Here is a 24301-nt window from a genome sequence, read left to right as displayed (position 1 = left end):
ATGTTTTCCATTGAATAGAATATCTCTTTATTGTCATTGTACAAGTAGGATACAACAAAATTTGTCCTCTGCATTTGACCCATCCTATACCTCGGGGCAGTGGGAACCCGCAGTGCAGTGCCCGGGGACCAACTCCAGCTCTTCAGCCAGTGCCTTGGTCAGGAGCATTAACCCCTAACATACATGTCTTTTAATGGTGGGAGGAAACCAGAGCCAACCCACACAAACACAGGAAGAGCATGCAAACAGCACACAGAAAGGACATGGTACGTACCACCCAGCATTCGAAACCCAGGACCTTCTTGCTGTGAGGCAACGGTGCTAACCGCAGAATCACTGTGCCGCCATGTTCACATTAAAAAATAAAAAGTGGTTAAGAAGATTATCTTGTTTTAAGGTATCAATGGTTTTATTTAGTTCAAAACATTCCTATTTAACAATATGACACACACATTATGTTAAAATAAGCATTTTTGGCACATTGAAACTATTTACAGAATGCACCAGCAGTGTCATTCAAAAGTTGTAAATAGATGAAAATCAAATATCATACTTGAAAACAATTTCAATGTACATTTGGTCCTGGGTGGTAAGAGCAAGAAGAAAACCAATTTAATGAAAAAAGCAAAAGTAAAAAAATCCTATTTTTGACCTCAATAACCATCGGCATTAGTCCTGTGATAATAATAAAAAAAAAAAATACTGTATGTATAATGCCCTTGAGGAGCGAATCCCCCACGTTGTAGGATACACAAATATTATTCAATAGCTCTCAATATAAAAAACTGAAATCATATTCACAATATTCTCAAAGGCAAAGAGCTTGTGACGTCAAGATTTTCTCATCCATTTTCCATATTAATACTATTTTTAAGTTTCTTGAATTTTCTTTAAAGTTCAATTTTTAGAATAGAGATCTATCCCCCACTTGTTGAGAGGAAAACCTGATCCGTAAGCCCCGATACAAAGTCCGCTGGGTTATGTTGAGGCCTCGGGCGGCTTGAGCTGCTCCAGCTCTTTAATGAATCTTTTGAGGTCGTCAAGGCAACGCTGCTTGATCTCCATCAGGTTCTCCTTCAGCGGGGCCTGCAAAAGCTGGTCCAAACTGGGATCTTTAGCCACCAACATCTTCACCACTGTGCCAAACGTCTCGCAGTCCTGCCTGTACAGCTGCGCACAAAAAAAACAACAACTAATCAGATAAATTCTAAAATCGTTCTGCAACGCAAAATGAGAATACAACAAACTGTTGAGGGGAAAAAAAAAAAAAAAAAAAAAAAGCATTTCAGGCTCTCAGGAAAAGTTCTCAACGCGTGTCCTTCAAAAAACGATTAGTTCTGTCCCCTAAAAACGAGCTGTGACCACACCTCTCCAGATGCGGTCTCTTCATTCCAACGCCTAACTGTGAACTTAATGAACCCATTCCTGGCAAGGACGTGTACTCCATGAAACAGGTGTGTGTGTGTGTGTGTGTGTGTGTGTGTGTGTGTGTGTGTGTGTGTATATGTGTGTGCACGTATGCCCGAAACAAAAAGGGAGGCGAGGTGTCAGAGTACGTTAGCTGTACCGCAATGTTCTTTCACACCACATTGTAACAAGCTCTCAGGTCCCGCTAGGGTTTTTACTGCCTGCTCAAAACGGCTGTTAACCTCTTTATTAGTGTCCCAGGTGCAAGCCCACTAAACCTTTATCACCTGGGGCCAAACAGGCTCAATGTGGGGGCCCTTGATGCCTCCTAGAGGGCAAGGTCTGGCCTGACTTTCACACCAGCCTACCCAGTGGCCCTAGAGTCAAGGAGCAGTCTGGGACAACGGGTCCTCCGGAGTTCAGCTGTTCCGCCCCCCCAAACGTCTCTCCTGGAGGGAGCGGCGAGAGTTCAGTGAATAAAAGGAAACTCGCGTCAAACCTCCTCCTTGTAAAAAAAACAAACAAAAAACAAAATGGAAATTGCAATGTTTCTGCACTAAACAGGAATATAAACACCAAGAGCGTCTGGTGTGGAGTGTGACGGGTGTAGCCCTGTTAACATATTATCCGTCATGTTTTCTAGGAAGAAAAAAATAAAAATAAAGAAAACAATATTACATGACATCCTGAAATGAAAGACGGTGAGATGACACTGTTTGATTTGAGCAGCGAGAAGAATAAAACTAACACCACATAGCGGTTATTAAATAGTTTTCTGATATTGAAGAACAATATCGCCATTTATGGAACATGGGTAGTAGAGTTTTTTTATTTTTGAGAATACTGCCAAAGTGACACATTACCCCATTAAATGTGGTCTGAAAAACCACCGTCAGCTTTGGATACTTGGAACACAAAGAAACTAAACTTGTCGACTGAGATCAGAGTCAAGATGAAAGCAGGATGTGGGGGTTGAACATAGTGTGAAAAAAAAAAAAAAATTGTTCATTTATAGAAGCCCCGTCGGTGCGAGGACATTTCAAAACCTGTTTCAAATTGTAAGCGGTCACTTCAAAAACACATACGCAGGCCAGCGGTTGTCGACTGGCCTCACCTCAGGAGCCATATTCTGTCCTTAGTCATTAAGACACAAACGTAATTGAAGATTTGAAGAGCTCTTACTTCACAAAATGAACGGCGTGTTGTAAACAGTGCAGTTAGCTTTGATGGGAAATGCTTGAGTGCGGTTGATTTAATTCAAGCTATGGTGCAACGCCTTAGTGATGTGACGACGTGACAGCCACGCACTGTGGATGGAAAGGCTGTTTAAAAGGTATCGAAAATTCGGGACAAAATTAAAAACGTGTGTATATATATATATATATATATCGAATTTTGAAGAAGTGGATGTACAGTCTTGCGGTGGTCTCGAGAAATTGCATGAAAACATTCCAATTAGAAAAATTCCATGATCGGTAATTTAACGTTGCTGCATTTATTCATTTTTATTTCATTATAGAACTCAGTATTTTCCAATGCTCTTATAATAATGGGCTTCGATTCCAAAATGACACTTTTCTGATGAATGAATTTCCAAGCCATGATTGCCCAAAAGGGCTTTACAAACGATAAAAGGAGACTGCGAGAAGCCACTTTATTATGAACTAACAATGAATTAAATGCAGCACCATAATTGTGAAAGGAGGAAACATTTACACATGGAATAGACATATTTGTTCAGTGTTGGATGGTTATATTACATCCTATTTGTGCGCCGTACTGTTGTATACTGTGCTGTATATCTCACAAACACTACCTCACTTTATTCACATGCCACTTTAATGCACATATCTGTATATACATAATAGCCTATCTCATATACATAAGCCTATTCCCTTTATCTATTTTGTACCCCCACTCTGCATTACCCTTGAGTTCTTATTTTATTTTACTCTATATATAATTGTATTTTATTCTATAGTATTCGACCCCCTGCATTACGTTTTAGGATTCAGTTAGTTAGTCAATGTTGCATTGACATTTCACTGCATATATGTATGAAAGTATGTATATGTATGTGACGGATAAACCTCTTGAATCTTGAATCTATTTGGCAATGTGTACGTGTGGTGGTTCTAGAGAACGCAGTAGTGAGCCATGCCCAGTGTATTCAAATATTTACGTATGTATTTTTATAAAACCCCAATTCGACAGTTACGTGCTGGACTATCTTGATGAATCCCGCGTCTGACACATGACGCTTGCCCAGAGCCTTCGAGTCTGCAGGGTCTCCATGGGAACAAACCTTGGGAAGCAGCGCAGTTGGGTGGGCTGCGACGCAAAACAACTGGAAAAGGTCAGAGAAAAGAGCAAAACAATACAACATTTAACCTAGAACAATAAGGACCGAAATAGATGGGAACCTTCACCGTGTAACTCAAACAAGAAAACGTCTTTGTTTAAAGCTTGTGTTTAAAACTCAGGAGGCGGACATTAGGGAGAGTTTGTTTTTTAACTTTTATTTATTTTTTTTTTTTTTTAAACGAAGGATTCGACCGTGGCTAGGCGACCAAAATACATTTTTTAAGAGTTAGAATACATAACCGGTGCAATAGCGAGTGTTAAGGTGTCAATTTATTCATGTTACATTCAAAATGTTAAAGTTTCTTGAAGAAGTTAATGACTAGTTTAGACCTTTCGCTTAAATTTAGAAAGGATTTTAAACCATCTTTTTCCAAGGGCCTGAAGAAAACATGCGTGTTTGTGTGTTAGTTGGGGGGTGGGGGGGTCATGCATTTGTGTTAGCGAGGTGACTAAAGTGAAATTACACATAGTCCACCATGCTTTCCTGGGGTAGAAAATTAGGGGTCTCCACTTTCTGCGGTACCTGCTCATTAAAAGTAAGTTAAGAGAGCAGCAATGCCTCCAGCCCCCAGACGTCTGAACTCCTCTCACATTCCCTTTCCATGCCCCTCGCTCCCTCTAACTCCCCTCGCTCGCTTCTCGCCGACCTGATAATACCCCGGCTGAACCAGCTGCGGCACGTCCTACAAGTTTATGCGCCGACTATCTGTTCATTCCCGCATTCCACACCGCAGCGGTCAGGCGACGGTTACACATATTGACGCATCTCTTTGTCTGCCGTATCACGTGCGGCGGCACCGGACCGAAGCAAGGAACTGACAACAATTAAGAAGACATGCTGAAGTGAGTCACCGTTTTACAGGAAAGGGATGATCCAGCAACGTCCAACCGACGGCCCGAGAGATGACGTTTTCCCCCCCAAGAACAGGCCACAACTGAACCACAAAAAAACCCTGAAGACGGTTTGTTGACGTGCCGGGGGGAAGCCGAGTCGAGAGGAATCGCGACGAGAATGACGAGAACCCGGACAGAAATATCCCCGACTGTGGGAGATGTTTGGGCTCCGCTCGGTTCTTTAATGTCTGCAGATCATGTCGGGCGAATCCGCGGCCTCACATAATGATAGTCCTCGGCGCCGACCACATGGAAGCCGGAAGACTCACGACACGTGTGGCCAACCGAGCCCGGGGTCCGCTCCCTCCGACACCGCAGGCTGGCTGCTCTGCCCACGGGCCGAGCATCACGCCAGGGCTCGCTCTCAGACCATTGACCCTTTGCACCGCGTCATGCAGATTTAACATGACGAACCCGAGATCGACAAGCATCCACACCGCCTTGGAAGTGTCAATTTGAAACTGGTTGTAACTAGCGCCGAGCATAAATTGCTTACCGCAAAATTACAATTTGTTCCAGATTTCAAAGTGTGAGGAAAAGAGGGCTAAATGAGACAAAAGCATAGGGTGCACATCCTGTTACCCGAGCCCAGCAGACCCTCAGCGCTGATTATGTTTGCCATCTTTCACTTACAAGTCTCTCCGTGGCACTTCCCAATCCACAAGCCTGCGCTGACACGGATTACATTTTCACTTTGTTACGTTCCATATATACTTTCAAGTAATGCCTGGCACGGACTACACAACCTTCTAAAGCCCAGCGTTGCCGTCTTGTCTCGACTCATGCGCACGGACTCACACGACCAGACACCCCGCTGTCGCAGGCGAACAAACACTGAGACTTGGCTATTCTTTCGCGTGACTTTGCCAAAAGTCAAACAAAACAAAAAAAGATGCAGCTTTACAATGAGGAACAGCTTGCTGTTTCAGTTGGGTGCGTGCTCATATAATTTCTGTGTTCCAAAAAAATTTAAAAATAATAATAATAATAATATCCTAAAAAAAGGACATTACGCAGAGTTTGGAGGAGAGCGTGGACTGGGATGGGGACTGCATGGATTCATTCTCCAGAGAGAGATGGATATTAATTCTCAGTCCTAAATAGTTAAGTGCAACAAAAATATCCAATACTCCTTTATTTTAATACACACTATAAACGTTCAAAATGTAAGACTTAAGACATTTTAATGGCGCAGTTTAACAAAACGTCAATGACTCAGTCCTGTGTTCCACAACGGAAGATGACGCTGGTGGTAAAAGTCATACACCGGGGGAAAGACTCTTTGTGACTCAGTCGCTGAGCCCCGAAGCCCTGCCCCCGGGCTGGCTGGCTGCTCGCTGTTTATTGAAAGTTTATAAACGTTACATGTATCGCGTGTCCAAATTGCACCAAATTCGAAACACATTGTTACTCATTGGTTGTCGCTGATCACCAATATCAAAACTTTATATAGTGCCGATAAGAAACACGCTCGGAAATATTGAGACGTCTGAGACGGCTCATGCAGCACTTGGGCACAGGATGGGGCTTTTTGTCGCCGATCCCAGAATCGTGCCTGCCACAGCCTGCAACAGCCAAGTAAGAGCTCAAGTGTAATCTGAGCCTGGGAAAAGAGTTTGTACAAAGAAGCCTCGTACTGAACAATCAACTCAAATTTAAGATTCCCCAAGAAGGTACTGGGAGTGGAGTGCACACAAACAAAACGCAAGAGTTTGTCTTTAAACACACGCTGGCAACTGCTGGCTTGTTGCTGGAACAAACAGGAAGGTGCCTTTGACCAGGGCCCGCTGTGCTGCCTGTGAGCAGAGGCTGTGGGAAGGTTCTGCCCAAGTTCCCTTGGTGGAGTTGATTCCAGCGTCTGATAGCGGAGGACCACACAGGGCAGGCTGGAGCCCCACCGAGACGCAAGTATCGAGGGTCTCTGAATGGGCAACTACCCAGATCGGATGTTTGTGGAGTCCTAAATAATGGGGGGGGGGAGAAAGCGATGTGTGTTTGTGTGTTGGGATGTAGTGTAAAGGGGCTGTGGAGATTATACACACACACACACAACGCTCGCATTGGACGTTTAGTGGGGCTCTGCTCAAATGAGTGCCGATGCAGCAGGGGTCCTGCCTAATAAGGGAAGTCGGGTAATGACTTGAGGGCTGGTACACATTAGAGGATATTAAAAGAGCCATTTTAATCACTCAAGCTGCAAACCGGACCTCTCAGTGGAGGGGCTAATAGCTGAAATGGATATGTTTCATTTGCACTGATTGAGATGATGAATGCACCCCGAAAATCACTCCCAGGCAGAAAGCTATGGCTCGAATGGCTAGTTTTTACACCAACCTTATTTCATATTGTCAGTTATTTGCACATTTACTCCGTTTCTAGATTTCACTCAACACTTAATATGTTCAAAGCGACCCTAACATTATCACGTGTTATTTGTCAGCACTATAGTTAAAGCTATTTTGTCCCTGGAAAAATTTTAGGAATGCGAAATCATAGTAATCAAAGTGCCAAGAAGCTACATTTACTCTGTAGGACGTAATTCTTATTTTGGTTCTCTGATTGTCGTTCGTGACCCTGAACACAGGAATAATGTCTCAAGAGTAAGTTCTTAGTGGGCCTAGTTCATTAAACTACCGAAGGAGCAGCCAAATCCTGGTCTCGGACTTCATGGCATATTGACTCTGACTTGAGATTGACCTCGATATAATTTCAAGATAAGTCAAATATTTTTTTTATTTTATTTTTTAAATGGCAATTAAATTGTAACTATGGGGCTATTTAATTTAAACGGAAAAAAGTTGCACAACATCCAAACACAGTATCGATATAACAACTTTCAAATTGATTAAGATAAATAGAATCTTTGACTTATACGGCCGACGTAAATTGCCATCAGCCGCATGTCCCGCCGCTGCAACCCTGCCTCTGAAGGTCTTGCATTCCCGGGCTGTGATGAGTGTGTTTAGCTAAGCCTGGAGCAGATGTAACAGTAAGGACACACTCTCACCGCAACTGAATCCTGGTTTAAAATGGCAGGGTAAGCATGTGTGCGGTAATGCCAAGAGACGTGCCACACAGTCGGTGGGTGGGCCTCTTGGATCCTGCAGGGCAATTCCTGCCCCGCTCTAACGGGAACAGATAAGTGGCACTGTAGTGCTGTGTGCTGGAAGGGAGGGAGCGGAGCGCCATGTCGAGCATCGCGACCTAAGGTGACTACGGCTTTTCTGCCGACTCATCCTCCCTCCCTGAACCTATAAATCTGGAAGTGCTAATCACATTTTCCAACGAGCCACAACATATATAAAACGTGTTGCTTATTAAAACTTACACATAATGGATCCAAAAGGAGTCCAGCAGTTAATGCTGCAGCAAAACCAACAAACACAAATGGTCAGCGGTGGAAGTGGTACTCGGACCTTTTACTGAAAGTACAATATTCTGACACTTTGACATTTGTATTACAGTGAAAGTACCGCATTGACCAGAATATAAGAAGGGTCTTTTTCCCCGGAAATACGTCTGAAAAAGAGGGGTCGGCTTATATCTGGGGTCTAGACTTAAGTAAATACAATATAAGGTAGAACAATAAAAAAAAAAGAACATGTGCATTAGGAGGAGTGTTTCAATGCACACACACACACACACACACACACACACACACACACACACACACACACACACACACACACACACACACACACACACACACACACACACACACACACACACACACACACACACACACACACACACACCTCGCTCTCCATTGCTGTCGTTGTTCACTGGGAACCCCGAAATGTTACCACACGGCTGATTTAAAAGAAGCAGGTGGGTCTTCTAGCTCCTGCGTGTCAGACCCGTTTGCACTCGCCACAGTGTGACTGTCGGACGTGCAATCAGCTTGAGCTAAGCTCAGCATGTCGCTAACCTGCTTTACGCTTCCGGGTGTTTGGTTCCACAGCTTCGGGTTTCCGGGTGGAACTCGCGCCTGTGAAATTGTGTGTGGAAATTGTTGCGAATGGTGCCGCATCACGTTCGCACAGAGACTACCGCATATTCTCCGTACGATCGCATGCTGCATCGTCATCATTTTCAGATAAAAATGATTTTCTTTATAAAAACAATATTTGGCGTTCAAAAGTCTCGAAATGTGTTATAAATATAGTAGAGTAAAAAGTAAAGATATTTGCCCTGAAACGGAGTGGGGCAAGGTAAAAGTCGAAAGTCTCCAAAAACCGAATATATTAAAGCACAATAACTTCCTTTTTAACTCTACCTAGGTAGAGTTAAAAAGGAACTTGTACTTGATTACTTTCCACCACAAATGGGTTTTACCTCCTCGATTTCCAGTGCTTTGCTGGCGATGGCCTGCGCCCGGCGGGCTTTTAAGTCCTGGTCTGGCGTCGACTTGGGCTCCGCGCCGGCAGCCGCCGCGACCTCCTCCGACTCTGTTACAGAAGCAGGGGGTTCCTCCTGGCAGGTCAGAGGTCAGGGGTTAGAGCTCAGGTCACCAGCTTTGGAAAACTGGTTCTGATTTCAGAGTCCTGGGACATTTTAAGGGAGCCTGCCTTTGCTCTGTCAAAGTGTTAAGTTTCCCCGCTTGGCCCTGCGTCTCATTATGCACGCAGCTCGTCAACAGTAAACAGGAACGCTTCACCCCATAGATCTGGGATCAAAGGGCCCCGGGAGCCCGAGATGAAAGTGAAAACTCAGTGACACAAATACATAAATCTGCAGCATTTTTCCTATAACATGAAAAGTCTCATTCCAAGTACGTGCATTTGATTGATGTGAAAATAACTTCTCCGAGACTCCGGCCAATTGCGCTGACTTAATGGGAGCAATAAGCACGGTAAGCTTAAACACATTTCTTTATACAAAAAAAAAAAAAAAAAAAAAAAAGGTGCGGAGGCAGTTCTTCCAAAGCGCAAAGATAATCACACTTAAGACCTTGTCAACTCTGACCATATGTGACCATACCACAATACCACAATATGACACGCACGAATACTTCGTTTTTGGATTATAGGGGGGGGGGGGGGGTCTGCTGGTATCAAGAGAGTTCAATTCCACAGCATTCAAGTCCATTTGAAAGAAACTGAAGACAGCTTCTAGGTATAGGTGAACATGTAAAATTAAATAGAATTCATTAACAATGAATCACATTCCATTTTTCAAGCAGAGCAATAACATATATAATTGACACTTCCCGATGTGCGCTTGAGATTATGAATTAGGAAAATATGGCTTTTTATGGAGTAATATGTTCAGATACAATGTCAGTTGAAATGGCTGACGGTTTATTATATCCGAGTTAGCCGCACTCACATTCTGGTTCACCTTGGACGACGCGGAGACGTGGACGGACAGGTCCTTGGGGGCGCTGCTGCTTTGGGTCGTCGATGCTTTGGGCTTTTCTGCAGATAAATGAGAAACAAAGATAATATAAAAAAAGTAAAAAAAACAAATTATAAAAAATTGGAAAACATACCCACATTGCTTCATTGAATGTTGTACTATAATGCAAACCAGAGAGGAAGTCCACTTTGGTTTTCCGCTGTGAGCCACCATGCGGTCACTTGCTTGGCTTTGCAGAGTTAACAATGGAGGAGACAGGACGCTACAGGCTGAACTGTATCAATTGATGCTTATTTTACAGCCTCTTGCTTCAACCTCTGGCCCAGCAGTGGTCTTGAACTTCAGCTGTGCCTAAATTGAAATATTGTGCTCTCCTGGCTCCAATTAATCTATTAAAAAATAAAAAAAAGTCTCCCGTAGCAATGAGACTCAGCCAAGGACGGAAAAAAAAATAGATTAAAAATACTTGGCATGCATTCATAAAAAAATAGGTATTTCCTCAGTCAATGTGAAGTACAATTTACACCGAACAGTAGTCTCCAGATATTTTCACATTCAGTGTGGGTTCAATAAATGGCTTTTTTCCCCAGACGATTCCCTCTTCATTCTCATTGCAAGCCAACACCAGCCAGCAATTGCATCAGATGACAATGACAGATATTCTCATAATCCATAATGAGTTTGCAGCCAGCTGGACAATGGCGTACAGTCTGCATTCCTTTCTTATAGCACATGCTGGGCTGCTCTGCTCACTCTCAGCCATGATGGAGAGACCGTCCCAAACAAAGGCTGCTATGACGGCCTAAACTGAGCCCTCTAGCAGGAGCATGATCCATTTAGTTCATTTAATTTAATCCGTTTCTACTGTGTGTGAGGTCAGGAATTCTCAACCTTTGTTTTTTTTTTGTTTTGTTTTTCCCCCCCCACATCATGGACCCTCAGCTTGAGACGCATTAGGCCACGGATGCAATTAGATACGATTTTGTCTCAGGGACCCCAGTCAGGAGATATTTTTGTTTGATATGATTAAGTTTAACTGTTAGACATTTTGGTGGGGCACCCCTTGAACAACCCCTGGGGACCCAGGATCCCACATTGAGAACCACAGAATCAAGCCATACATGGAACTTTGAGGAAAATCTGAGATAAGAGCCAAATAGTGTGCGCCCACCTACTGGTGCTTTTGAAAAGACAATTGATTTTCTTTTCAAAAGCAGATGCCTATACTTATTCTTTCATGTATTTGAATTCACTCTGATTGTCTGTCTATTTTTTCCCTTCGTTGTGACTTAATTCAGGAAACAGAGAGCAACATCTGACTTTCAAAAAAGGCTTTACAGTGCTAAAACCAGTCCTTGCTGTTTGTAGATATTAAAATAACATTTTCCTTTGTGTCATGCGGCTAATTTTGAGAGGGAGTCATGGTCTTTGAGGAATATTTTCAGATACAATTAAAGTGTGCGCGAGTGATTAAGCAGCACAACGACTAAAAATACCAATAAATAGTCGTTCTGCTGAAAGCGACGTGTACTCCGTGGTTTCTCCCAGTTTGCATTCAGATCATCACAAAAAAGCATTTTGTGTGTACTTTGATGTGCAGGCCTAATTAGTGTTCCAGATGGGCGGGTGGAGGTGGGAGGGACACCGGTTTTATTGCAGCTTCAAAGAGGGGAGTTAAACATTCAGCCATGTTCCCAAAACATTAATATGTCTCAGCATGGAAGATTTCAAAGCACTGACGAGAGAAATTTCATCCCCCCACCCACCCTCCCTCCACCCAACAAAACTGACCAAATAAAGGAAAATAAAACAAACTACTGCAAGTGTGTGTCCCACAAAGTTCAGATGTATCAGTGAGGCTCCGAAAGCTTGTGAACACCCGTTAAAGAACATAAAAACTGGCAAAATTACAGTCGTACGAGTGATTCCGAGCACGTCTGTTAAGTTGGCACGCGTGAACCAGCAAAAAAAGGTCAAAACTTGAATCAAAAGTCAAACCACCTCAATAAACCAAGGCCGTCCTTTTCCCAGCCTTGAACAGTGCGCTTGGTGTGAGTGTAATTAACATTTTAACGTGGTCCAGCACCCCCCCAGGCCCCTTGTCTCACACACACACACACACACGCACACGCACACGCACACGCACGCACGCACGCACGCACGCACGCACGCACGCACACACGCACACACGCACACACGCACACCTTCATTAGGAACAATTCCGGGGATCATGTCTAACTTTTTGGGGGTCAATGATTCTTTAGTCTTCAGGTGTTTCTGGGCTCAAGTTACCTTTGGCTTCCATGCTGCTTCTGAATATCATCCTGTATTAACATTATCGTGATCACCTTTTGTGATTAGACCAGAGGAAAAATTCTCGCCAGCCTCACGGTCGACGACTCTCCGCCTGGTGTGGACATTCAGAGATTGAGGAAGTTCAGAGACACACTGCCCACCCCCGACAACAATTCACACACTAAAATCTGCTTCTTTTGGTTCCCCGCCAGCCTTGTTCAGAAGTTTAGAAAGGAAATTGTTTAATGCAGCCGAGTATGTAAGTCAAGTAATTTGAAAATTGATTGGCTTTTCCTTGACTAAAATGCTGTTGCTTGTTACTGCTTCGTTAGGAGATTACAAACTTACTTCTACAAAAAAAACCTCTAAAAAAAAAATAACAATTGATGGAAAAAATGATGGAAATTATATTTGAGCTACTCTACATGCTGTTTTCATTGTGGCGGGATCCGCCTTTCCTGACAAGAATGCCATATATATATATATATATATATATATATATATATATATATATATATATATATATATATATATATATATATATATATATATATATCCACGCAAATTTGATAAGGAAGTGTAGCTAGTTGAGGTCAGTAAAACAGTCAATATGGATGAACAGTCAGAAAAAGAAGACCACCCTCGGATGAAAAAGTATCCCCACCACAAGTGTCCAAGAAAAAAATAAAAATAAAAAAATCATCGATCAGAAGAAGGAAGAGTTTAAAGAAACTGCTTTGACCTTCTGGGAGCGATGTTAAGGGGAAAAAAAAGTTTCACAAACTGTATTATGGATTGATAAGTGAAGATGGGAATCTCAGGCCTCACAGATCACCAAGCTCATGTCAAATACCTTTGTACTAAAGTACCAGCTTCGCTGTTTTGGGCAAAAGTCTCTTCACGCCCTGAAAGATAAAGTACGACTAACAAATATACAAGAAGCGTAGAAGCCTAAATTCCAGCTGCTGCTTGCCCCCGTGCAAACTAAGGACCTACGTCTCAGCTGGAGCTGCTGGTAGGTGTAGCCCCTTTCCTTGTCCGGGGAAAAGCTCTTGCTACGGGTGTTGGATCCTGAACGTGTCGACATCGCCGGCCTGAGCTCCCGCCTGACGGGCGAGCGCTCCCGTGGAGGAGCGCAGGGCTCTCTTTTTCTCCAGTCCTCGTTGTCATTCCTGAGGAAACAGAGAGCGGGAATGGCCTTCAGGAGCACGGCCGACACCCGACAAAGCTCAAAGCCTCAGGAAAAGAGCATTGGTTGCGTGACAAAAACATCACTCAAAATCAACTGCCATTTAAAAAGATTGGGAATCATCGGTCGTGGGCTGCATCGTCCCAGCTTTTAGCAACTGAAAAAACAGTTCATATCTCAAATGAGTGGCTGTGTGCAAATGAATGTAAAACAAATCTTGGTCTTTAAGGTCCAGACATCATTAATTTGACATAGACCCTTTATTTGCTCTGAAGTGCTTAATAAAATAACTTCTGTGTTTTTAACAGAATAAGGTTTCCAAAATGTACCTTGTGTGCCTGCGTGTGTGTAACCATGGTGCCTTAAATAACATTAAACAACATGTGACCAAAAAACGCAGTCTCAATAATGAGGCTATTTATAGAAATGATGCTTTGAAGTGGGAACACACATTAAATGTGGCAGTCATCTGTATGCATCCCATTAAATTAGATGACTTGAGCCTAGGTTGCTAAATTACTGAAAAAAATGTTTTTTTAAACTTTGTCAGTCCTGAGAACTCTGGAGGTGTCGTGATTGATTTCCAATACAAAGACAGCAATAAATAGCAGGTTTTTAGTAAAATCAATAGAACTAATTTTGCCACATAAGGGGAAAAACAGCATAACCAGTAGGTTGACCAGTTTTTATTTCACTTAATTCTACTAAATTCTTCAATATAATATTCTAGAAAAAAACATTTCACCCTAGGAAGGGTACTGCCCTAGATTTGGCAGATGTTTAGCGAAGTAGGGTATTTTTTTCTCCTACTTTATTGAGCGCAAAATTTGGATGGCTAAAAATAGTTAAAAACCACATATTGCAACATGTGTTGTGCTATGATGGTAATGCACTTAAAAAAAAAATAAAAATAAAAAATAAAAACATCCTACCCTCTGTCTGACTTCATCCGTTTGTGAGCTCCTCTTCCGTGCGACCTATGAGGAGGGAATCCCCGGCTTCTGCTGCTGTGATATGGAGCAACCCTTCGAGTTCTCCTAAAAATAAACAATACTATATAAAAATAATAAACATACTATATAGAAGAAGAACAATCTTTATTTGTCACACAGCACACCACACTACAACACATGCACGCACACACACCCGCACATGCTTTTGGATGGTGGCCTGTGAAATGAGGCCTCTGTGTTTAACCCATCCTGGCTTGTCCTTCCTCTGGGGGCACAGCCAGGAGCAGTGGGCAGCATACGTGGAAGGAGGAAACCCCATGTTTCTATATACCCACCCACCCACCCACACACACACACACCCACACCCACACCCACACACACACACACACACACACACTCTAATGCTTTTCATGTCGGTGAATTCAATATTCACCAACAACTGTTTAGGTTAAAGTGCTCGTCATCTCCGGTCTAGACAACTGCAACGCTCTTCAGGCTGGACTACCCGCCCGGCCCATCACACCTCTATAGCGCTTCCACAATGCAGCAGTGCATCTATTGTTCAACCAACCAAAATGCTCCCATGACACACCCCTCCTTGGATCACTTCACTGGCGTCCCATATCTGCTCGGATCAAATTTAAGACACCGGTTCTCTCCTACAAGGCCAGCAAACTGCTACCCCACACAATGCCTGGTCAGGTTCCTCCACCCTTGAAAGCCGCCTCGCTCCTCCATCACTGCGTGGTCCCTGGAGTCCCTCATCCCGGTTGCGGCTCTTCTCACCCCTAGCGCACAATGGTGGCAGGAGCTCCCCCTAGTGGCAGAACGGCTGTATCGCTCCATCTTTCATCGCAGAATGAAGACCGATCTCTTCAAACTACACCTGGATCCTACTTGAACTGACCCGCCTACCTCATAAGCATCTCCTTCCCCTTCACTGTCTAAAGGTGGAGGTACACTTATAAAGAAGTAGAAGTTTGACTAAAATGACGTGTGTCAGAACAAGATAAGTACAAATTTACGCGGTGAATGGGTTCTTGCCGTGTTCTTTGTGCAAGCCCCTGATACAAACTGTCTTTTTCCCGCTCTGAGATCTCCCCTTGTCACGATTGGTCCAAATTCTGTTGCATCATGGCAGGGAAGGACTTCAACCTCCTTTTCCATGTCATTCAACCTCCTCCTTTTCCCAGGTCAACCAGCTTGTTTTCAACATTCGAAGCATGCATATACCTTGTCTCCTCAAATATAAACAGGTACTCAAATAGAAACCTGTAAACAAGGCTGAATCTGAGTGCCAGCGGTGCAATATTTGCCACCATATGCAATATTTTCACAGGGTCTAAATATTGCACCGCAGTCTGTCCGTCCGTCCGTCCTTCTGCGGGAAGCGACGGACGGTGCAGTATGCGCGCAACAGTGAGGAAGCAGATGGAGGATTCGGACGCAATGCCACGCATGGTCCGATGATTACACTGTGGCACCAGGTACGCGAGGGGAACGAAGCTTAAGTCACTCTCTTAACCCCACCACCGTCAACAACAACGACAATATCGCGCAATTTGGGCAGGACTGCATCACGACATACAATTTAGGATGGCGTAATGTAATTAAACAAATAAAACTGAGTCAAAGATGGCTATCTTGGCACGGAATCATAAACGGTGAAACAACCGATGCTAATAAGAGATAGCCAAGCCGTAACGCTTTACGACTTGACGATCTATTACCATCATTATACTATAATTATTGGAACCAATAAAACTTGCGTACATACTGATTTGCTGGCATGACAGTTAAGGGTATTCATTAAATGCCATTGTTTGTGCTTGTGGGCCATGCGATTGGCCGGACTGAAATGCGGTTATCTCAATGACAAGTTTTATCACCGGAGGTAGAAAGAACCAATGGCACCTGGTTGTTGTGACCCCTGACTGAACCCGCACCACATCCCCAACAAAGAGCAGGTCTAACAAGGCCTCCAGCTTGAGTGACTTATGGCCTGTTTGAAGTGGCCAAAGCGCTGCACACCATCAAAGTAATTTTAATGCCATTGTTGCATTACTTCAGTACTCCTGCAAAACTAACCGCAAAAACCTATCGGTCAATGAAAAGGAGTGAGAGAGAGAGAGAGAACTGGATTCAGCCTCCACCGATGAGGACAGAGCTGTAAAAACAGGACGAGGGTGTTCTCATTTTGGGTCAGGAGTTCCCGCCTTAATGTCTGAACTCTGACAGTTGATAGCAAGGAAAATATAACGCTTCATCGTCATCTTGGAGAATAAGCAGAAGCTTAAAATAGCTTAAAACGCATGTGTCCAGTTGTATCCAAAAAAAGCACAATCTATAAAAACACCCACTGCACTAAAAATATTTAGTCATTAGTATTTCGAATCCAAATCCTTTTGAGAGTATTGATCCAGATGAGGAAAAAAAGAAAGTTTCCTTAACCCAACCCGAGTAAACACTGCACCCCAATTAGTATGAGATTAATTGGGAAAGACAGGTTACAAAAAACACTTAACAGGACATGGTTTCGTCTGGAAGGGCTACTTTGATGCTTCAAAGGGAAAGCAGCTCGTAACTCCTAGTTGCACTTCTGGCAATTACTGGGTCTCCACTTTACTCATTAACTGCTATTCATCATCTGAGGGGAGAGCCCCCGCCGCCCGACCCGGCAGAGCCCCGTTTACACCGTGCTCAGAAGAAAAGGGGGGAAAACCCCTTCTGTACACAGGTACAAATCCAATATGGCCACTCTGGGCTGCATCAGAGTCCAGGTCGGGAAAAACAGCCGTTTGTCTGATGTCTGGACCCTTGTCCACATGGCTAATGTGACACCTTGAAGAGGAAGGAACCTCCCAAATACTTCCTGTGAGTTGGAAGACAGAAGTGAGGCAACCGGTAGACTCCAGGCATGTGGCTTTTCTGGTTGAAACATAGGTTCCCTTCTGTCTCAGAGTAGTAGTAGTAAAACAGGGCTGGGAATTCGCTCAGGCTCTCATGATTCAATCAATTTTTTTTTAATCGATATATTTACATTTTATACATTTTGCTGTATAGAATTGTGAGAATTGCTCCCAATATTTCTGTTTACCATCCAACATGCATTCCAAAAATATTCCACAGAACAAATTCAATCCAATTCAATTAATTTGTGAATACAGTGGCATTTAATTTAACTGGATAATAATAATGGTTGCATGGCTTTCAAACAAGTATCCATATTCCAATTTTTAGACTGATTAATAAATATCCCCTTTTTTATTTATTTATTTATTTATTTATTTATTTTTAAACCCAGCCCACAAAACATATTTTTCTTAAAGAAGACTCAAACCACAGGCAGGTTTGAAATGACTTAAGTCTTATAATTCAGATGACATCCTCGCCAACTGTCCTTAGCACAACCGCACGTTCACCAAAACAATTGAATGGATTACTGAGAGCACCAAGTTTAGACCAGCACAGTGAAGTAATAATAGAACGTTGGAGGAGACAGGAAACGGGCTTCATGGAGAGTCTGAGGAGTGCGTGAGCGGTTTGACTGGAGAAGGAGGTGTCCAGCTGGGTTTCCTACGGCGTGCGGGAGGGGGGGGGGGGGGGTTGGCTCGCTGGCTAAGTGAGTAGACACTGGTGCCCTTTGTGCGGGTCTCCTGCCTGGTGTGACTTGTGGGAAGGGGGGGGGGGCATTCTGGGCAAGATGGCTATCATGGCCATAATAAGCACTGGGTAGAAACAGGACAGGTTGTGAACTAGATGATTCTATTAACTGGTATTAGAACAGTTCAGTTTTGATCAGATTGATTCACAGTGATTAAGGAACAGGAACATTTTTCTCCATCCCCCCCCCAAAGCTAAAACTTTTTTTTTTTAATCTTAATTAGCCAATTTATTTGCTTTTTTCACATAAACACTAACACAGTGCAAAAATAGTCGGGTAAAATATTTTAAAATCGAAACAAAGAGTTCAACCAATTCCTGGACCTTGCAAAGTACAGAACTGTGCTTCCACCCAGTGGTAGCATTAAACATCACATGCAAAAAAGTGAATGGCCGCCACAAAATAAAGCTAAGAGATTTGAGATTTGAGATTATTAGGATGCTTGTAAGAGGAGCTGTGCAATCTAACTGGGAAGGTAATCTAACAAAAGGAATACATCGGTCTTACCTCATGTCAACCTGCCGCCTTACAGGACCACTAATATTATCTCTGTTTGAGCCATTGTACGCGTAAAACTCCTCCTGGAAAAGTGAAACGAGAAATCAGAACCACTTTCACTGGAAACCTGATCAAATATGTGGGGTGCATTTCTTTCTTACATTACTATTGGACATTTTTTCCTTTCGTTTCATTTTCTATACTGCAATTTAGCCTTAAAACATAGTAATCCAGTTGAAGAATTAAAAATAACGAGTTGGGCTTTTGTGCAATTGCATCAAGAGTCTGATGTTCATTCTTCAATGACAAATGTCACGCTCCACCTACATCTTGTTGGTGCAGGGTTCTAGAGAAGCTGTTGAAGTTGGGGTCGTCGTCGATGCCTCTGTCACTGCACCACTGGTCCTGTGCGAAGCCTCGGTCGTACTCCATATCTGGCCACGCCATGGGGTCTCTCCCGTCAACGATGCCGACAACTCTGTGTGGCAGGAACTGGAAAGAACAACATCACTTAAAAGGCTTTACCACGGTGTATAAATCATTCATAAGGGATCGACTCGGGCCTATAAGCTAGGGATCGAGATCGAATTATATAGAAATCACAATGTTTCCTGCGCGTGAAAAAAACGGCACTGTTCCAAGGACGAAATCTTGGTGAATAAACAACGCAACAACCAAACATTTGAGCAGCTTATGTAATGGGGTTAGTCATTGTCATGTTCCGAGAAAAATGTCCCGAGGTGAAGGTTACAATCAACATTGCTTTGCGGGCTGGTTTGAATAGCGCATTCATTTCCTTACGAGCCAGATGCACATTTTAATGGTAAACATTTTTTATTTTGTACTACATTCCACAGCATAACTAGAAGGAAATGTTCTGAAGTCACATCAAAACTTCAGCACAAGACCCAGTTCATGACAGTTCAAGGTCAAGTAGAATTTTATTTCATGGCCTTTTATTTAAATACCAAAAGGTCTGATCAAAGTACTTATAATCAATGGCAGAGACATGGCACAGGCAAGGTGGCCCTGAGAGATAAATGCACTGCAATTTGAGAAAACACATGCAAATAGACAAAAAACTCAAGCAAATTAAGAAAACATCTTCATCAATTTGTTTGAAATGTTTCCGTAATGTTGTGCCTTACGCATTTGTGCTTTTGGTTAATGTGACTGTTTTTCGAATTTGCAGAGTGTTTTGGCATGCAGTACGTTTGACCCGGATCTGGATTTGCAGCTTATTTTCTAAATGCTGCGCACGTGTGTCAAATTGGCCAAGATGTTTACTCAATGTGATTGTGTTGTCTATTTGCATGTGTTTTCTTAAGTTGCAGTGAAGTTGTGGCTTTTACATTTGTTTTGTCTATTTGCAGTTTGTTGAGCTCTCAGGGCCACCGTGCACATAGGGCATAAAAATGTGACGTTTGAAGTCCAAGTGAAGTTAAAGTGCATTTTTGCAAAAAATAAATACATCCATATAATGTACATGTGCTCTGTATGCTCTCAGCTATGTAATAACCTTGGTCAGAATCGTCATTACCAAAATGAAGTAAATTACTTTTATTTTATCTTACTGCAATGATAGCGCCAGAATATTGGAATTTTCCAGTAAGTGTTGATCTTTGTACCAACTGACGCTTTGGGTACTAAGACCTTATTGGTGAAATGAATTATCAATTACACCATTAACCATTTTTGCTTCAGAGTAGTCGTTAAATTACCTTACTTCAACGGCACTACCGTCTAGATTTGTGTCCAACAGCATCTAGAAGCAAATTTGATTGTTCTGTAGGTGGATGTGACCACACAGAATCTCAACAAAATTTACCGAAGGATCCCAGAACCAAGGCTGAGGTTTTTGGGGGACACTTTGACAAGTTTTTGAGTGGCCCTTTCGTGCATGTAGCCTACACACCTTGAGCAGACTACATTCATCAATTGGGGAGAGAGAAATAGTGGCTATGGTTCCCTCCTTCAAACGATACAAAATGAAAACTGGTATTTATAGCTTGCTTAAATATTTTCACTAATAACTTCAGATCAGAATGTCTAATCAGTTTTGAACAGCTTATATAATTAACTCAAATAAGTCACATAAATGATTATCATTAAAAAGCACTGGCACTCTGTCCAGTATGGCATAGTACGCACACATTGATGTAAAGAGGACCTATTATGCTCCTTTTCACACAAGTTAATATAGGTCTCTGAGGCTCCCCAAACATGTTTTTGATTTTTTTTTTTTCTGAAAATACCACTCAGATTATCCATCCCAGCCATTCTAACACGCCTCTATACCATAGTGTTCCAGCACGGGCTGTTTCAGTGTGTGTCTGTGTGTATCTATAATTGTAAATGAGCAGCCAAGCACCTAGTTCTGAGCCTATGGGGTTTGGGCTTTAATACCTGGCTCCATTTTATAAACACTCTGTAAACTTTCACTGATTTCATCTTATCAGTGCACTGCAATCTGTTTCTGAACAAATTTGAGGCGAAATAAGCAATCTAGTTGCTGAATTGTCACTCATTAGATCTACAAGGGCTCATTTAAAAGTCTGCTCACCACTTTCACAGCGGCGTCTGGAGCAGCGTGGCATATGGAGCTCCATGGGATACAGCGGGACTTGGGGCTTTTTTGTTTCATTCAATTACAGAAGATAAAACAGATCTACGGTTTTGTTTGGAGAAACACGGAGCGGATTGCGCTCCGCAACCTACAGTAAAGTCAACCTACCGTGGAGACAGACAGACCCACACACACACAATTAATTTTTAAATACTTACTGTGGTGTGGGGGTGGTTTGGTTGAAGCAGCCACACCGGTCATGGGTCTAGGTAATTGGGCAGCTGTATGCCTGTTGCTCATTAGAGCAATCAAGGCATAACACTTTAGGACATGTTTTCTGAAACACACAGCTGACTAACTAAAAACCGACTGGGTTGTCTTATTTGACAGTTTGTGCGGCAGTAGGCCCAACAGAGACCCAAATGTATGTGAACAAACACTGAAAAGGTGAGTTTTGCATAGTAGGTCCCCTTTAACAAATTTAAAATCAAAGTAGTATTTTATATAATTTAATAGTAGGAGCCCTGTTGGCACGTGACTGGAGGAGGATGCGTATGATGGAGAGAACGCTAATGAGAGCCGATACACTTGTTGCATGAAATTACTTTACTCTGAAAGTCAAAATAATTGTTTTTGCACCGCAGGAACCTTTTCATATTTCTAATAACTTTTTGGAGGAACCCCTCTTTTGTGTCTGCACTGCAGGAACTCCACCAACTTGAACTTGAGCTCCCGAGTTCCTAATGAAAGGAAATAACTCATTATGGGATGTTCCCAACAATAAGGTGCCATTCAAACAGAGTAAACACTGCATGTGAAAGCCCTCAGAGACAATTCATCAACTTTATAAACTTTTGGGACTGAAAAATGGACACGATTCAGATTCGTTGTTCTGGAGCCGCAAGCGAGCTCCATCTGTGAGGACACAAACACAGAATGTTTTTGACTGACTCTGGATGAGTAAAGAATGTTAAAATTAAATTTAAGAGCTAAAACCCCAGCAGCAATGAATATAATGTTATAGTAGACTTTTCTCTGCAGTCTCCGCTAGCTTACTATTGACACTGACACTCCTTTAATGGTTATTCAATATTCTCCAAGATTACAGTTAATCGTCTGTAAAATGAAATGTCCACAAACTGACTTCATTCAACATTTAGTTAAGCAATGGACAGTTATATGAACATTTAAAATTGTACTAACTGCTACTCATGGATTCTAAATCTGTTCATGCGTGGTATAACCATTGGTAGGATATAACCTTAATCGGCACTTTATCAGTGAAATTTCACCCAATACAGAGTTTTCAGAACCCAAATATCGACCGATATTGTCTACTGATATATCGCTCGGGCTCTAATGTCAGAGAAGCCATCGATATTTTTACTCACAGGCTAAATTAAGCTGGGTGACGGTATGAACATAATACCTTGTATGCCATTCCAGAGTGACTTCCAGCGGATCACGCTGTCTCCAAGAAACGATCGCTAGTGCCATTAAAAATAAGGCATGACTGAGCAGTTAGAATTGCCCTAGTTAGGAAAGCCAAGAAGAATTTGGCAGACTGACACGAGATCGCATAACGTCAAGATAACGCACATCGTTGAACCTGCAGCAAGTACTGCACAGGACCAATGAAAGACGGTCGTCCTTACCTCTCTTGAATCCCTGCGCATGAAGTGATCATCGTAGGCGTCTCTGATCGATCTTCGACCCTGATGATACGCCACTGCAAAGTGATAGAAATGGTTGGTTATATTACATTCGTGCGGTCACACAGTTGTGCCCTTCCAAACTAAACAAACCACAAATTCTCGGTGATGATGACCAACATCTTGGTTAATGGGAGTATGAAAGTGTAGGCATTGAATTTAGGTAACTTACTTCCGAGGGAATGTTGAGTTGTTTTCCCGTTCACAATATATCTCGGCAGGAGTAGGCAAACAAAAAAAAACCAAAACCTACGAAACAGAAATCCGTCAAAGGCGGACCCCGCCACCAAGAATCGAAACTGCAAATAAAGGAGCGCATACACAGCACAGATACATTGAATGGCGGTTTCCTGTAAAGTGCTAGCTAAGTAAAGTAACAAATGTGGCACATCTGACGCTAGTATCTTACAGGTTACCACTTATAACCACCTGTAATCGGTTCCAGGTAAAACAATGAATAAAAAACGCGCCCATCTATACGACGCAAAGTGTGACATGTGGAGGGTACTCAGCAAACTCTCTTACCAAACAGTCCTAGAACAACACCATCTTGACCGCGTTAACTTGCGTTTTCGTGTCCCCCGCTACATAACTAATGTGAATAGAAAACACTCGGTCCAAAGGCGACAAGAAAAGTAAATTAAGCAAAACTAAACATTCCTGGACACTTGCGTACTGGCACGGGAGGCTGGTGTGTGTGTGTGTGTGTGTGTGTGTTTTATTTTTCTTTCTACCACTTCCTCCTTCTGCTCCTTCTGGCGGAGCGGCGCCGGCGGAGCAGCTGTTTTGCTGCGTTATCGCCTCCCACCGGACTGGGGTGGAGCAGCAGTGCTCAGATAATTCGATAAGCACACTTAAAAAATACTGACATCCTCACAATCGATAGATTAAAAAAAAAAACAATAAAAAACAATAAAAATGATAATAATGGATAATAATAAGAATAACAGTATGCCTGACGTCACCGGAGAAGCGGTTGCACGTGACAACGGTCATTAACAGACAGATGCCGTTATTTAGAAGTGACCGCAGATTGAGGCTATTTACCAATAATGATTTTAGTATTAAACAGAGCCGTGTAAAAAACAATGATAATGATTATTTTGTTCTAGTTTTTATTACGATTTATGTACTACACACATACATCCGCAATGAAAAAATGTACTAATATAAACACACACACACACACACGTATAATTTTTTGGTAATGATGGGTCATCATCTGTTATTTCCATGTAACCACATAAAGTCATGTTATTTCAGAATCAGAATAGTCTTTATTGCCAAGTAAGTTAACACGAACACGGAGTTACATAAATGTAAACCGATAATTAAAATATTAGTGAAATATATAAGCATATGAAAAACAAAGGCTGTTGTTTTTTTTTGTTCTTTTTTTTT

General features: G+C 42.5%; 1 protein-coding gene across 3 annotated transcripts; it reads right to left on the bottom strand.

Annotated features, from left to right (window-relative positions):
- Positions 1-65: 65 nt before the first annotated feature.
- Positions 66-23596, bottom strand: LOC307231501 (uncharacterized protein). Of its 3 annotated transcripts, none has more exons than XM_080002242.1 (10): positions 23426-23596; positions 23073-23199; positions 22844-22917; positions 18950-19114; positions 18632-18705; positions 14440-14544; positions 13315-13490; positions 9994-10082; positions 9001-9138; positions 66-1170 (listed from the first exon to the last, which is right to left on the bottom strand). In XM_080002242.1, coding segments are annotated over exons 2-10 (1014 nt in total). In that variant the 5' UTR covers positions 23074-23199; positions 23426-23596; the 3' UTR covers positions 66-978. The 3 variants fall into 3 exon arrangements, with proteins under 3 accessions (XP_079858368.1, XP_079858367.1, XP_079858369.1); XM_080002241.1 differs by having other exon boundaries at positions 23073-23149; XM_080002243.1 differs by having other exon boundaries at positions 10006-10082; positions 23073-23149.
- Between the last annotated feature and the right edge of the window lie 705 nt (positions 23597-24301).

This window comes from Zeus faber, assembly GCF_960531495.2.
Source record: "Zeus faber genome assembly, chromosome: 6".
Lineage (NCBI taxonomy): Eukaryota > Metazoa > Chordata > Actinopteri > Zeiformes > Zeidae > Zeus > Zeus faber.
Note: the sequence above shows the minus strand (reverse complement) of the source record. Positions and strands in the feature narration are given on the sequence as shown.

Bases quoted from the DNA above. Each gene is read 5' to 3' on its own strand.
- LOC307231501 (XM_080002242.1), bottom strand. The intron at 14,545-18,631 runs GTAAGACCGATG...GTTTATTTTTAG, and splicing joins AGGCGGCAGGTTGACATGAG to GAGAACTCGAAGGGTTGCTC. The intron at 10,083-13,314 runs GTAGGTCCTTAG...ATTTATCTGCAG, and splicing joins CCAGCAGCTCCAGCTGAGAC to AAAAGCCCAAAGCATCGACG.